We start from the raw sequence: 15,527 nt of genomic DNA, 5'->3' as shown, positions 1-15,527 counted from the left end.
ACCCTTTGTTAGTTGCAGCATATTCTGTGCCAAGTCACTAAACAAACAGTGGAAGAACAAAAAGCATTTGGAGAAATCTGGATGGATGATCACTGGTTAATTTGAGCTGGCTTACTTTTCACTTGTCGCACAGATATAAGCTGCATCATATACAGAAACACCGAAATGGTTAAACTTGCCAAAGAAGTCTGTGAATGCTATTAAATCAACTTGTCTCAGTTGAAGCAATTAAAGCCCTTAAGTTGTATCCGTATCTGAAGTGGTACAGAAAGTGCCAATGGTTTAAAAATAATTGTTTTGAAATGAACATGTTTAATGAAAGTCATTTTTGGAATATGCAACTTAGAAATGCTTCCTAAAGATTTCATGTCAGAGGCAATGGAAAGGACCCATATCCAACTGCGTACTCTTCATTTCCAATTAAATGTCACAAAGATATCCTGAATTAAACACGTTTAAGACTAAACGATGGTTCCTTCCAGATCTGGTTCTCCTTCAGCAGTTCCCATCGAGGGAAATGTCTGGTTGTAGATGTACGGTGACAACTGACCGCAGCTAGACAGGCAGAGGAGGAAAATACGGATACGTAGGGCGGATGTGTATTCATTTTCGCCATGTGGAATGCAGTTGGGACAGGCAGGTAGAAATACTCTCTGGGCAATTGGGAGTTAAGACTCCGGGGAGATGGATTCAGGCTGGGGATGTGGATTTGGCAGTCATCTACATAAGAGTGATAGATGAAGTTAAGGGCGACAAATGAGCATTTGACGGGGAGAAAAAGAAGGGACGGGAGCCAGAGAAGTTTACTGTGTATCACAAAACCAAAAGGAGTTTAACAAGGAAATGGAAGCATCCACAATCTCAGTGGATGAGGAATGACAGAAAGCCACTAGATTTATGTCCTTTGAGAGTTTCAGAAACATGGCGATATTCGAAGCCAAATTAGTTACAAAAAAGGGTGTGTGTGTGTGTGTGTGTGCACGCGCTAGTCCTTGTTTGCTTTAGACAAGTTGCTAATGTGACTAGACCTCAGCTCTGACCTCTTTAAAATGAAGGGATTCTTTAGATAAACTCATCTAGACTCTAAGAAGTTGAAGACATTTTCAGTGAACGAAAGAATAAGTGAATAAAACTATATATATTTCCTACCAGTTCTAGAAAGACTTTCTGTAGATAAGTGGTTAGTAGCCATCCTTCACTTTAAGATGTCTTGTTACTAAAGGAAAACTATCACTAATAGGTTATTTGGTGGAAACTGTATTACCAAGGAAAGGGTTTTCAAAACAACAGATTCTGGGTTATCATTCAATCCTACAAAATGATACTTTGTAACATTGCAAATCAGAGGGATGCAGGAGACCCTTGGCACTTAATGTTCTGACACTTACTTTTTTTTAATATAATTTTTTATTATGTTATGTTAGTTACCATGCAGTATATCCTTAGTTTTTGATGTAAAGTTCCGTGATTCATTATTTGCGTATAACACCCCATGCACCATGCAATACGTGCCCTCCTTTTTATTTTTTTTATTTTAATGTTTTTTTTGTTTTGATTTTCAGTGAATATACATGACACACAGTTCTGCTCCTGTGGGTTTCTTACCCCTTTGACAGTATTTTTTCGGTCATAGCACTGGTAACTTTGGAATTCAATGATGTGCAAGAAGGAAAGCATATTGCAGATGCAGCACCGTCTGGATAATCATTTTCCTATACATTGTCAAAGTTGTTTTTTCCCCACCTTTTTCAACAAATTCAATCTACTCATAAAACCAGTAGGTGACTTAAGGCCCCAGGGCTGATAAAATAATTGAACCTCAAGTCCAGATTTTTAATATCTGCAGTGAAGCATTTTGAAAGCCTGATGCAAGCCCAAGGCCAGTCGACAGAGTCTTTTTGAGTGAACTTTTTCAATATAAAATTATTACTATTTAATGGCTATGTAGCATGTCCTTTTTAGTGTCTTTTCTTCCCACTTACAGTTCTTCCTTCCTCCAGAAGTTTATTTACAAATTTATAATTTATTATTTTATTACATAAATTTATTTATAATTATACATTCAAGTACATGTATATGTATTATTGTATCCTATTAAAAACTAGGGGTGCCTGGGGGGCTCAGTGGTTGAGCGTCTGCCTTCGGCTCAGGTCATCCTAGGGTCTTGAGATGGAGCCCTGAGTCGGGCTCCCTGCTTAGCGGGGAGTCTGCTTCTCCCTCTCTCTCTGCTGCTCACCCTGCTTGTACTCTGTCAAATAAATAAGTAAAATCTTTGAAGAGGACTTGAATTATGCAACTCGATTCTAGAATTTTCTGACTGACAGTCATTCCAACTGCAAATGGCTTTATCTGATATCTATCTTGAAGAAGCCATTCTTCAGGGAAGCTGATGGCATGCTGGATACATTCTCCAAGCCAACCAGAAGGGCTCAGCTGTCTTTCCTGAATGTAACATATCTGACAGACGAGCAAGGGGCAAGTCAAAGCAGAAAAAAATATTTTTAACAATCAGAATTCATCACAGTATTTAAACAATTAAAATTTTACTTTATTTCAGAATAAGTTTACAGTTGAAAAAAAAGATATTTACTAAAGCCACATTATTCATATGAAGAAAACTTTTATAGCAAAACCTTGGTACATGAGCATTAGTAATTTGAATACTATATGGATATAGAAGATATTTAAAAAATGGAAATGACGTATTCCAAAGGCTGTAGTAGGCACAATATATATGCTTGTATTGGGTCTGCAAGCATTATACTAGAATTCATTACATGTGATCCAAGAAGTTGCAGATTTTTCAGCACTGTGTACTGAAAAGATACAAAGGGATATCATAGTTTCTCTTATATTGAAAAAGCATGTCCTTTCAATACTACAAAATAGGAGCAGCCAGTCAAACCAACAAACAATTCTTCAGGTTTTGGAAGAAGTATTACAGCTATGGCTTTTTAACATTCATTTTTTTTTTTTTTTTTTGAGACTGGTTAGAAGTCTGGCAAGTGAAAAAGAAAACAGTCTGTAATACAACATCAACGGCATAATTTACAAGGCATCTGATATTCAACAGGCTCAAAATTGGGAAACAAAAAATTGAGCTTGATCTTCGAGCAAAATTGCGAGGTACTACGCGCATCTGCTTCCTCCCACCAATCTTTTGGCATACAAATCTTTCTGCAGAAAAGTAAAAGTTTTCCATGTGACATGGCAAAAGAACATTTTAAGATAAATCATTAGAATCTACTTGTAGTTTTTAGTAACTGTGAAGAATACAAGTCTTCTAAGGACCAAGTAACTGGATATTGTCCTTAGGATGGAATTTTCTTATGTTTTTAAAAAATGGGTTGAAATATGTATTCATGCTGACGATGTATACGTGCTGATAAAGGTGAACATTTGGTAAAAATGAGAAAAAAAATGTTAGATTTTTCAGAGCATAACTACTACTACATCACATAGAAAATGCCTAAAGGTAAAAATGTACATCTTAGATTCTCAGAGGTTTTATTTTTCAACTAGCAGTTAAACATAAGTGTCAAATTGAATCATGCAGTATTTTTACCTATCAGCTACCATGTTAATGATATTAGGGGGACAGAATACTATTTTTACCCCCTTTAAATGTGTAATGCTCACAAGTCATCATGTGGAACTCAAATCACACACAAAGGCAAATCATGAAGACATGTTTAATACTTCAAAATGCCCACGAACGCATGCCAGAAATGATGCTGTTTCTAGAACAAAGAATTGTTGGAGGCCAAAACTAAAGCCGTAGGTGTTACTGCCACTTCTAGGTGTTTAATGCTGCCTTTTTTTTTTTTTTTAATGGGTTCAGGTCAGGGGGTTCGGTCTCTCCAGAGGTTAGCCCATAATTTCTGCAGGTTCGGTGACCAACTTGGATCCATCCCAGGCTGTCTTGAACTGTTCTGGAACAGGAAATTCTCTCTGGAAAAATGCAGAAGAACAAAGTTACTTAAACAAACAGACATAAGGCTGATTAGGGTCATATGGTGGACAATGACATTTAATGAAACCCAAACCTGTGTTGTAGAGGGGTCTTCTGGGTCCTGTGGAGACTTGCATAGTTGTGTCGCATCTGTGACTATCTGCTAGCATCATCATTAAAGCTAGAACCTACTAAAACCAGGCAGTCTTCTAGGTACTAGATATACGTGGACTCTCTTAGTCTACAGCCCTGTGAGCTAGGTGTTCTTGAGATGCCATCTACAGGGCGCAGGTCTGAGAGGTTGAACAGATGGCCGAAGATGGTATCGCAGTAAGCAGAGCAGCCGGACTTCAAGCCAGATAGCCTCTCTACCCACTCTCCGCCACATGCAAACCTGCACAGGATCACCTGGGGAGCCTGTTAAAATGCAGATTCTGATTCTGTAGATCGGGGGAAGAGAATGACAATCTGCATTTCCAACAAGTTCCGAGGGGACACTGAGGCTGCGGATCCCTAGTCACACCGACTGGCAAGGCTTTGCCCCGGCGTTCTCTGTATACTCTTCGATGAACCACGAAGATGTGCTCTGGGTTATACATCAATGTGTCACCCTGCATCCTGCCACCCTACTCCTCCCATTAGGAAATACACGCACGTGCACCACACAGGGAGAGAGGGCAGGGGTTGGCAGGGGTGGGGGGACACCGTGGGGAGGAGCCAAAATAAAAGTAGTTTGGACTCTCTCCTTTCCCCAGAAAGTGATTCTGCAGTCATTTCAGAAAAGGCTCGACAAGGAAGAAGAGAGGCAGTCCCCTTGGCCCCGGCTTCTGTGCCCTCCCGGGACGTCGTGTGCACACAGCATGGCTGTTAAACCCCAAGTGTCTGATAAGCTGATGCCTCTGCTCCTCCATCAATGAGACGCCATCTTTCAGTGGAACCCACCCATGAGTACATATACTCTTAGATGTGGGATCCACCTGCGTCTTCTGGAAGTAAACAAGGCTTGGTGCTTGCTCTCAAGTACCAGGCCAGGTAGAGAATGTTCCAGAGTGAAGGTGCTTCTTTGATAGTAAACTGTACTATATAGAGCCATCCCACATCTTTTTTGGGAGTGAAGGGATAGTAATATGATGACATTCTTCTCTGGGCATCGGACTTCCTTCGGGATGAATCATTCCCACCATCCATTCCCAGATTACAACATCCGTGGCAGGACCTCCGCCTCTCCCTACCACCTCCCACTAGAAAATGTGCTAAGAGGACCACGGAATGAGGGCACAAGATAACCTACCCATAGGGGTTAGAAGCTCGGGTTTAGCCCTATACTCATGCCTTAGGTCAGTGGATCTCCAGCTTGGCTCCACAGCGGAATCACCGAGAAGCTTTAACAAGTGCAGATGCCAGGTACCACGCCCAGGGATGCTAGCTCACTTAGTCTGGAATGCTGACCCAGACTCACCACTTTTCTTAGCAGATCCAGCTCCCACGCAGTGGAGCCTTCTGCTGGAACAGCTGCAAAGGCCAGGGAGCCCCCTAATTTTTTGGCTCTCCTGTCCCAAGCCGCTCTGTACCAGCTTTAGCTCCTCAGTGGTTTTTAGATAGAGAATGTGAGAGGGCTCTTCTCAAGCTTGGGGCGAGACTAGCCAGAGAGCCGTGAAGCATGGCCTGGTGCTGGCAGACCTTTGTTTTTCAGCCTTCCATGACGGATTCTAGGCTGCATTCTGTAGCACGTAGCTGGGTAGCGCTGAAGAATTTTATTGACAGGTGAGAGGAGAACATTCTGGCACGGTTGCTGTCTGCCTGAGGACACGGCTGGTGACTGACCCACAGGCTGATGGGGTGCCTTCGAAGTTACTTCTTCTCCCATCCTTCCCTGGGTCACTGTCCCCTTGCACAATTAGAATCAGAGGGCATCATCTCTGGATTTATCTGTACCTCCAAAAGCGACAACGAGAAGGAAGCAGTAACTTGCTTCCAAAGGGAAGGAGGTGCGAGTCCGCCACACTGCCTGATGCAGCACGTGTGTTCATCTGGACTTCCTTTTCAACGTGTGAGGATGTCTGCATGCTTCTCTTAGAGGCTGCTTTGTTGGGGGAGAGGAATGGTGGCCGAATCACTTAGGCTGGGTTTCTCGGAAGGGCTGGATGGACTGACCGCATCGGAATCACCCGAGATGCCTGTTAAAATACAGATGCCCCAGACCCCACCCGAAGCCTCCTGAATCCACTGTCCAGGCGCAGACTCTGGGAGCCTGTTCTCATGGAGCTTCTCGGCGGATCCTTCCGCTGGGTCTGAGAACCCCTGACATAAGTATCCCTAACAGCAATAGGTCTACTTATCATCATCCACTTCCCTCCCCCCCCCATTTCTCTCTCCTTTCTGTTTGCCTCCACCAGAGCAAAGGACAATATTTAGTCCTAAATACCATGAACTCAGACGCATGAGGTACTACTTGATAAAAGCTAATGCGTGAAGGTTAATTATTAGTAAACTGCCCACAGAATCACACATCGAAGAATGAGCACAGCCAAGACACGAATAGGGGAGAAGCAAGGCGAAAGGCAACTCTCGGAATTTCTCTCCTGCCTGTGAATTACTCCACAAACGAGCTCCTAGGTTGGGAGTTAATGAATCAATCTCTAAGATAGTTACTAAAGAAGGTTCAAGAAAAATTCTTTACCGTCTTTTGAAAGGTACTTACGTAATCACCATCCTGAGGAACGAGGACATTCATTTCAGACGACTTGGCACTCACGATCTCACAGTCCAGTGCGTCTTCGCTGAGGTATATGTGGCAGCCTTCTGTCTTATTAATGGAAATTGTTGGCACCTTCCCCATTACCTGAAATATTCAAAAGGACAAGCTGGCACCCACATAAATAAAAATTACAATGTCCTCGAATAAAGCACAATCCATGGGCTCCCCCCAGCTTGAGGAAGAGCTGGGTCAGGGCTGGAGAGGCTGGGTAGCGGCACCGTCTCCAGGTGAACCGGTGGGTGTCATCTGGGGACAGAATGAAAGGACCACACAAAGGGATTCAAGCCGCAGGGTCTCTTTTCCTGAGACAGATAAAGGGATGAATGTGAAAACAGCAGCTAAGTGTTCAGACGAAGTCTCACAACCCTCTAGTGGATTTGAAACATATATTTGATTTCACGATAAAAGTAACGAGATGCATTTGCTTTTATTTGCTTAAAATTTTAGTTCTGACAAATCTATGAGTCTTGGGTTAAAACAAATACTAATATTGTCATTTAAAAGTAAATACATGATTCCGTAATTGAGTGGATTTTTTCCTTGAACCTAAATAAGGAACACTACAATTCTTTTCACATAAATCTTTTGCTAGATAAAAATCTCACTGGCTGAACGCGAAGCCTGAGTAAGACAATGAGAGTCTAGGTATTCTGAAATGTATTAATTCCAGGAGCCAAAAGTGGGGACGTGGTTCAGGCCACACACTGTATAGATAAACAGGACCATACACAAGAGGGGGTGATTCTTTATATTGTTTACAAACATCTATGTGCTATAAAAATTCTGCTCAGTTTCAAATTTCTCTTTTAATGGGTTTCAGACATTCCCTCTCCTTCCAAATCTCTATAGGGCAGACTGTTCCCCCAATGACCATATTACAACTCTATAATTTTCCTTCCTGTAATGGTAATTGAAGTGATAAAGACATCTCCTCTTTCACCCTGAAGAAAAGGCTGGATCGCAAACCCAAGGGGCAACTCCCGTTGATGGCGCAGATGATGTAAAGAATTCCTTAGGGGGATTCTAGCCAGGGCACCACACTTCTCTGTTTTCCCCTCTCTCCATAGAAACTGGACACTGAGTTAGAAATGAGCCCCAGTGCCCCACCCCCCAAAAGCAGAGGTAGTTCGAGGTCAGGTAAGCACAGGGCTTTGCCATAAATACCCTACAGTAGTAATAACACATAGAGCTGTACTTCAAGAATGTGTGAGCGGTAATGTCTCGGTAGTTTCTAGATTTGTCTATCTTGGAGTGATGACAAACATCTACACGCTGCCCAGCACGGTATGGGGGGCGAGGCAAGTCGAGAGAAAGGATAAACTCTCAGGGGATCTTCGGTGATTTGTTCGTGAGGTAGAATGGGGACACGTGAGGCAAGCGCGTGGCGCTCATATACTTTATTTATAAGCTGCCATGTTATATTAAAAATGCTTGAATACCGCATGTATCTGAGAGTCTGAAAAAGCAACAGCAGACCTTAAAACATCACCCTGATACGGTAAGAATGGTCTTTTCCACGGTGTTTTGGTCACTGCCGCATTAGAGTAGATTGTCTGCACGCTTTTCCCCTGCAGGTCCGGGAACACTTTGAGAACAGAGACTGTGTCTTATCAAGAGAACAAGGCCAAAGAGTATCTCCTCTGCCGAGTGACAGGTGGTGGGTGACCTTGCCCAAGCCAGTGCTCTAGCATTTAATACGTTCTGGATTAGTTAGGGTTTTTATAAATTTGTTTCTCTATAAAAAGATTTTTAGGAGCGCCTGGGTGGCTCAGTTGGTTAAGCGTCTGCCTTCGGCTCAGGTCATGATCTCAGGGTCCTGGGATCAAGCCCCGCCTTGGGCTCTCTGCTCTGTGGGGAGTCTGCTTCTCCCTCTCCCTCTGCTGCTCCCCCTGCTTGTGCTCTGTCCCTTGCTCTGTGTCAAATAAATAAATAAATCTTTTTTTAAAAAGCGCTTTTAAAATATTTTATTTTTAAGTAATCTTTACACCCCAGTGTGAAGCTCGAACCCACAACCCTGAGATCAGGAGTGGTGTGCTCCATTGACCGAGCCAGCCAGGAGCCCCACTTTCTAAATCACTTTTAAAAATGGTTACATGTCAATTATTTTTGTGCAGAATTCAGCAGTTTAAATTTTTCAGTAGATATATCTTTTTGCATAATTTCTATTACTTCTCAATTTAGAATTATTTCTCCCTCCAAAAATTTCATGAATATTTAAAACTGTTTTCTTCTACTTTTCTATAGCTTCGTGTTTTGTACTTAATTCAACTGGTTTTTCATTTTGAACGTGATGTATTTTCATTGAAAAATGCTAACTCCCGGGGTGCCTGGGTGGCTCAGTCGGTTGAGCGTCCAACTCTTGATTTCAGCTCAGGTCATGATCTCAGGGTGTTGAGATCAAGCCCCACATTGGGCTCTGAGCTCAGTGGGGAGTCTGCTTGGGATTCTCTCCCTCTGCCCCTCCCCCTGCTCCTGTGCTCACTCACTCTCTTTCAAATAAATCCATCTTTTAAAAAATGCTAACTCCTTATATATGGTTTCATCAGTGCTACCCAATCCTATTTCTGTAAGAATAAAAGGACGCTTGAAATAAACTCTCTAAAATTAAGAGGAGATTAGATTAGATTAGATTATTTCCACGATACTTTTCACCTGGCTAAATATGTGTTCTCACCTCAGTCACAGAATATTATTTCTGAGACTTTTGTGGGTTAAAAAGTGGGAGAAAGCCTGGATCTTTATGTAGGAACTTCCACCATCCAAAAGAGTTTAGAAATTATGGTCTCATTGTTAGGTTTCCATGAGCACACTTCTTCTTGAGGAACTGGACTTCGGATGATGGTGAGTGACTTCCTTCTTTAAAATTTTCATGCATAATACTCTGGGAGAAGGAGCATTACTCAATAAACGGATAAATGTGGTTGTCAGAAATGCTAAGTTAGGGGGCGCCTGGGTGGCACAGCGGTTAAGCGTCTGCCTTCAGCTCAGGGCGTGATCCCAGTTAAGGATCGAGCCCCACATCAGGCTCCTCTGCTATGAGCCTGCTTCTTCCTCTCCCACTCCCCCTGCTTGTGTTCCCTCTCTCACTGGCTGTCTCTATCTCTGTTGAATAAATTAATAAAATCTTTAAAAAAAAAAAAGAAATGCAGAATCCTAGACCCACCCCAGCGTACTAGACCTGGTGAATCAGAATCTGCATTTAAAAAAAAAAAAAAGAAATGCTAAGTTAGGAGGTGGTATTACAGAATACAAACTTCGCGAGGGCAAGGATTTTTGTCTCATTTGCTTACTGGCATTAGTAGAGCCGAGAACAGTGCCCAGCATATCAGGTGTGTCCAGTAAACATTCGGCAAACGGATGATCGAGTGCGTGCTCTGTGCTGTGACTCACATTTTAGACCTAAAGTAGGACCCGAGGATGGTCAAGTCTCCCTGTTTATATGGCGAAGACGACCATATAGTAAGTGCCCGGGAGGAGTTGCTTGGCTGCTCTCTCCTGAAGTGATTCTCTATCAAGGAATGGAATTTATGACGCCGTGGAAGCAGAATGGTTAGGGGGAGGGGACGTACACAGACACACTGCAGAGAATACACAGAACTGGAATGTGGAAAAGATACACGGACCCACAGAGCCTATGCGGCAAGAATATTTGGACTTTGGGGTGAGGAGGACTTAGAATCCCTCCAGCTCACCTTGCGTTTCAGGGCAGGGAACTTGGGAGTCAGAGGTGAAGCCAATGGCCCAAGTGCACGTAGCGGGTGAGGACAGAGCCGGGGCTCGTGCCCAGGGCTCGGGTGCCCAGTGCAGGGCTCTTTCCATTAACCGGACACACACACAAAACCAACGTCTTAAATAGCAGTGAGTGAAATGTAAAATGTCCATTCAAATGTACTCTAATTGAAAGTGACAGTAAAAAGCCCAGTAAAACAAGAGAGAAAGATCTATAAAACCAGAATCCAAGGTTCACAAACATTATCAGGAAACATGGGATCATAAGGGGTTAATTAACAATACGAAGACAGGAGCGCCTGGCTGACTCAATGTGTACAGCATGTGACTCTTGACCTCGGGGTTGTGAGTTCGAGTCCCATGTTGAGTATAGAGATTACTTAAAAAAAAGTCTTAAAAAACAATATGACGAGAGTGTAATCAAAGGTGGAAGTTATAATTGGCCAAAGGCAGGAGGTCCTTTAGCTTTTGGCATATTGTAAAATCCCACTGGGTTAAATCAAAACTAATCAAAAGAGTGCATGTTTTTTCCTAGTTTGCAAATTCAATTCCAATCCTACTTTCCAGGTTGTTGGTCTGAATATCTCACTGACTTCAGAAAAATACTTCCTCCTCCTGACTTAGAACCAATGCTCCCTCAGCAAAGAAAATTCTCTTCAGAATGGTGCTGTTAGGCTGGGAGAATCTCTTAGTATCTGTGTTCATTCATTAGTTGATGCCTCCCAGTCACCACTCACCAAACATTTATTGGACACCGACTGTGTGCAGGGGCTGTGCCAGTTTCTGTGGCTGTAAAGACTAATTTGTGGCCCTGAACCAGGCATGGTAAACAGTGACGGCAGTGCCAGATAGGATGTGTTCTAAGAGACCGAAAAGGAGGAATTAACACCGTCCAAGAGAGGAGGGGATGACACAGCTGTGTCTGAAGGAAAGGCAAGAGGCGGTTCTCTAGATGGACATGGCCAGCCCCGTGCAGGCAGCTGGATGGTCTGAGCAAAGCTGCAAAGGGGGCAGAGGGCATGGCTGAAAAGGCGACTTATATGGGGGCACCTGGGTGGCTCAGTCGGTTGAGCATCTGACTCTTGGTTTTGGCTCAGGTCATGATCTCAAGGTCATGAGATCAAGCCCCGCATTGGGCTCATGCTCAGCAGAGAGTCTGCTTAAGAGTCTCTCTCTCTGCCCCTCCCCCAACTTGCTTGCGAGTAAATAAATAAAAAAAATCTTGAAAGAGAGAAAGGAAGGAAGAAAAGAAAAAAAGCAAGAAAAGAAAGGAAAGGAAAGAAAAGAAAAGCAAAGAAAAGAAAAAGGGAAAGAAAAGAAAGACAGGGCCCCTTACCTGCATTTGAATATCTTTGGAATTGATCACTTCCACAATGCCTACCGCGTTGTCAAACACGAGGCCAAACTTCTTACAGTTGTCTAGGAAAAACGAGACAAAGCAAAGCTCCGTGAAACACACCCCGCATGTTTATGCAGAGCAACCGGGCATAGGAAGCCCAGGGCCCCGGCTCTTCCCTACCGATTGTAATGGAATTGATTTTCCCCTTTATCCGTAGAGTGGACTTGTTGCATCTGAAAATGTAAGCCACTTGCTTCAGCTCCGTCTCGGAAATCACCAGGTCATTCCTGTCCTCGTGGTACTCCTACAATTAAAACACACGCAAACACTGACTCCAAGGATGTATGGACGGACGGCATCCATCACGTGCTGAAATCACTACGGGTTTCAACACTCATACAGCTTTTCAATATGTTCTTTCCAAACCACTTTTTTTTTTTTTTTTTTTACAGACCAAGCCCCAGGTCTTCCTCTATTCTTGTAATGATGGGAATGGATGGAACCACTGCCCGGGAGGGCGTCAGGGTCCATTTGCAAACAGTCAAATATCAGGCACCCAGGCTGGTGGGTGGGGGTGGGAGCTTTCTGTCAAGTCTGTATGCTGAATCTGGCCTTCACCCTGCAGCAAAATGTGCTGCATCAAATGCGAGTTGGGCAAATAGGCTGGTGACAATGGTGCTGTAAGCCCATGCGCACTGACAGCCCAACACTACCTCTCTGGGGACCTTGGTCCTGCACCGTTGGGGAAGCTCCCTGGACTGTCAGGAGGCACCAGCTTTCATGCACGTTTGAAGTCCCTTTGTCCTGTTCACACTACGGCTGCACGTGCTGGGTGGCTCGCTTACGTTACGTGGGTGCCTCCGTCAGTGGGACAGAACATCCTACAACCAGAACGGGGCACAGATTAAAAGTTTATGGAAAGAGTGGTCAAGTAGAGACAGCAAGTAGAAAGGTGGATGCCAGGGCTGAGGTGAGGGGGGGATGGGGAGCGGTTCTTTGAGGGGCTCAAGGTTCCAGTGTTCAAGATGGGAGCAGTTCTCTGGACGGATGGGCTGACGGCCACGCAGCAACACAAATGCACTTCTTGTCCGTGAGTCATTACATACACTTGGATGTTAAGATGGTAAATGTTATGTTCTGTGATTTTTACCATGATTTAAAAAAATAATTTTAAAACGTTGAGGAAAACAATGCATAACACGTAGTGAAAAACAGCAGAAGTTGACCGAAGCATTCAGAAATGCCCTGGTTTCTACTCTAAGCAGTGTCTTGTGCCTTTGTCACTTCACTCAGAAACCCTTAAGACCCTGGTAAACGGTTTAGCCTTAGTAACCCTTAGACCTTAGTCAACGGTTGAGCAACGGTCCTTTCACTGGAGCGCGTTGGGAATAAGGAGTAAAGGGCTTCACTCACCACTCTCCATTTCTTTCCCTCCAACTCGAACACAGGAGCGTGTTTCTGAGGAGGGTGGGGAGCCCTGAGGCCTGGAGCATGGCTTTTGGTAGGAGATGGAATTTGTCCTCCTTGAGCCCGTAGGCTGGGATTCTTGTATGTCTTCTGGTCATCTGTGACGTGCCGGAGCCCTGGGAAGGTAACATATAGCCACGTCTCTTTGTATTTTATGCAAAAGGAGATGTCCCTAACTTCTTAGATCAATGTGGTGTAAACAGCACAAGAAATTTTGATAATGCCATTGTCATAACAGTCTAGCGTTCTCTCAAGGTTTACAATAGGCAGAGTGTGAGGCCGTATAAATTTAGTGTTAATTAGAAGCACTGTAAATGTTTTTTAAATTGGAGGAACCTCTTCTTTAAGGAGGTATGATGATAGATAAAAATTCTACAAAAAGCAAAGCACTTGGCCAAAAAGGATCACATGATTTACTTCTTTTCTTGTGGCTATGTCATTCCCCAGGTGCCTACAAAGATACGGCATCCCAGCAAGTCTGTGTCAGAGTATGGAGTCAACGTTAGGGTTATGAATCCATTCCTCTACTTTGCAGATAAGGGGACAGCCCAGCCAGCTGGACCCAGAGAAAAATTTAGAATTTGGGGCTCTTAGCTTCTAGCCCCCAGTGCACAAGGACAACTATACAATAACTCCTATTACCTGTCTAAAGCAAAAATGCATTTGCATAAACTTTATTGTTTAGAATGCATGTACATCCTGATATATTTTAAATATCATATGATTTTAAAAAAACCTGTTCATCGTAAGGACAAAAGTACTTCAATGATATAATTATTTGGCAAGCCTGTACAGTGCTTGAGGACAGAGGTACGTTTGCTTGTCATTTTATTTCACTCAATCTTAATGCCTTGGTTGTAGATGGTGTCAGAGTATCAGAGGCTTAAGTGGTGGTGCAGTGCAGTGGTCCACTTAGAACCCAGAGTCTCTGAGTTCTTCTTGCTGGTCCACACAACAGCCCACTGAGCCCATCTGCCTCAAGATGAAGAACCTTGCAGGCTTCTGCTTTCCCAACAGCAGCTCCCTGTGTGTTGGGGATGGGGATGGAATGATGCATTGTGGGCTCTGGGGGATCTGTGTGCCTGGAACCAGAGGGAGCCAGCATCAAGTTTTCTCACCTTTCGTAATTCCTTCTCCTTGGTTAAGTTGGGCAAATAGAGCAGAGCGTGAAGGGGAGGACTCCTCTCTTTTGCCTTCATTCTCAAAGAGTGGAGGTGGCCCTGGGGGAGGTGGAGGAGGAGGGGGCGGAGGAAGGCCAGGCCCAGGGGAGAGGACGGACAGTGCTGATGCCGTTGATGCTACTGGACCCTGTGCGAGAGAGAAAACGGAAAGCATTGCCTTCAGACTGATGCCCTCACTGAGAGCTGGGATTCTGCTACCGTCACTCAGAACCTGTTACCAATGAGGAAGTAGGGTTCAACACAACGGGCACTGAGGGGGCACACCTGTGCATCACGGGTCTGTTTGGGAGGACCGGGACCGAGGTGGGGCTCGACCTTGGGAATGGGAGTGTGACTGAGCTGTACAGCCCTGTGGGTGGAAACTGGGTTCCTGCCGCCAACTCAGAGGCAAACAAAGCCACATTCACAGGGTCACGTCCAAAGCTCGGGGCTCGAATCAAACCAGCCTTGGCCAGTTGAGAATCATAAGAAAAATGTAGTCCAACTGATAAGAGGATTCGACTTTTTGGGCCCCTGGGAATTGCAACCACCAATGAGAGAGAGAGATGAGTGGAAAACACTCAGCGGTTATTAGGTGTTTTTGAACCTCTTTTGAGAAACTCAAGAAAGAGATACTCGAACTCTTCCTCTGGAACTCATTTTTTAACGCCTCAAACTGACCTCCGAGCAAGGGCCTTGTGTGACCTGGATGCCTGTCAAATCTGAACGTGACCAGAGTCCAGGACCCATCTGATGCTTTCGTTCATCTCATGCTGATGGTGAACCGACTAAAACCTGAATCCTTTCTGAGCAAGATCTATGCTTACGCTTACTTTTGCTGCTATGTGAAATTCAAATTTTTTTTAAAGATACTATTTATTTATTTTAGAGAGAGACAGCATGAGCAGGGGGAGGAGCAGAGGGAGATAATTTCCAGCAGACTCCCTGCTGAGCTCAGAACCCAATGACACAGGACTCGATCCCATGACCCTGACATCACGACCTGAGCCAAAACCAAGAGTTGGATGCTTAGCCGACTGAAAATTTTTAGAGTAATTCTACACTTCATAAGGATTATATAAGTACTTTGAAAATCAAATATTATTTCAGTATGAAGTTCTA

At 43.9% G+C, this 15,527-nt stretch overlaps 1 protein-coding gene across 1 annotated transcript in view; it reads right to left on the bottom strand.

The window, feature by feature from the left end:
* Positions 1-2,526: 2,526 nt before the first annotated feature.
* CAP2 (cyclase associated actin cytoskeleton regulatory protein 2) overlaps positions 2,527-15,527 on the bottom strand; it is a 131,837-nt gene continuing 118,836 nt past the window's right edge. Inside the window, exons 8-13 of the mRNA XM_026511541.4 lie at positions 14,364-14,553; positions 13,192-13,361; positions 11,959-12,082; positions 11,776-11,858; positions 6,654-6,794; positions 2,527-3,951 (exon numbers count right to left, since the gene is read on the bottom strand). Coding sequence (XP_026367326.1) covers positions 3,868-3,951; positions 6,654-6,794; positions 11,776-11,858; positions 11,959-12,082; positions 13,192-13,361; positions 14,364-14,553 — 792 coding nt within the window. The 3' untranslated portion in view covers positions 2,527-3,867. The remainder of the gene's footprint in view (positions 3,952-6,653; positions 6,795-11,775; positions 11,859-11,958; positions 12,083-13,191; positions 13,362-14,363; positions 14,554-15,527) is intronic.

This window comes from Ursus arctos, unplaced genomic scaffold (assembly GCF_023065955.2).
Source record: "Ursus arctos isolate Adak ecotype North America unplaced genomic scaffold, UrsArc2.0 scaffold_31, whole genome shotgun sequence".
Taxonomy (NCBI): domain Eukaryota; kingdom Metazoa; phylum Chordata; class Mammalia; order Carnivora; family Ursidae; genus Ursus; species Ursus arctos.
The sequence above is the reverse complement of the archived record's forward strand: the minus strand, read 5'-3'. Positions and strand labels throughout refer to the sequence as shown.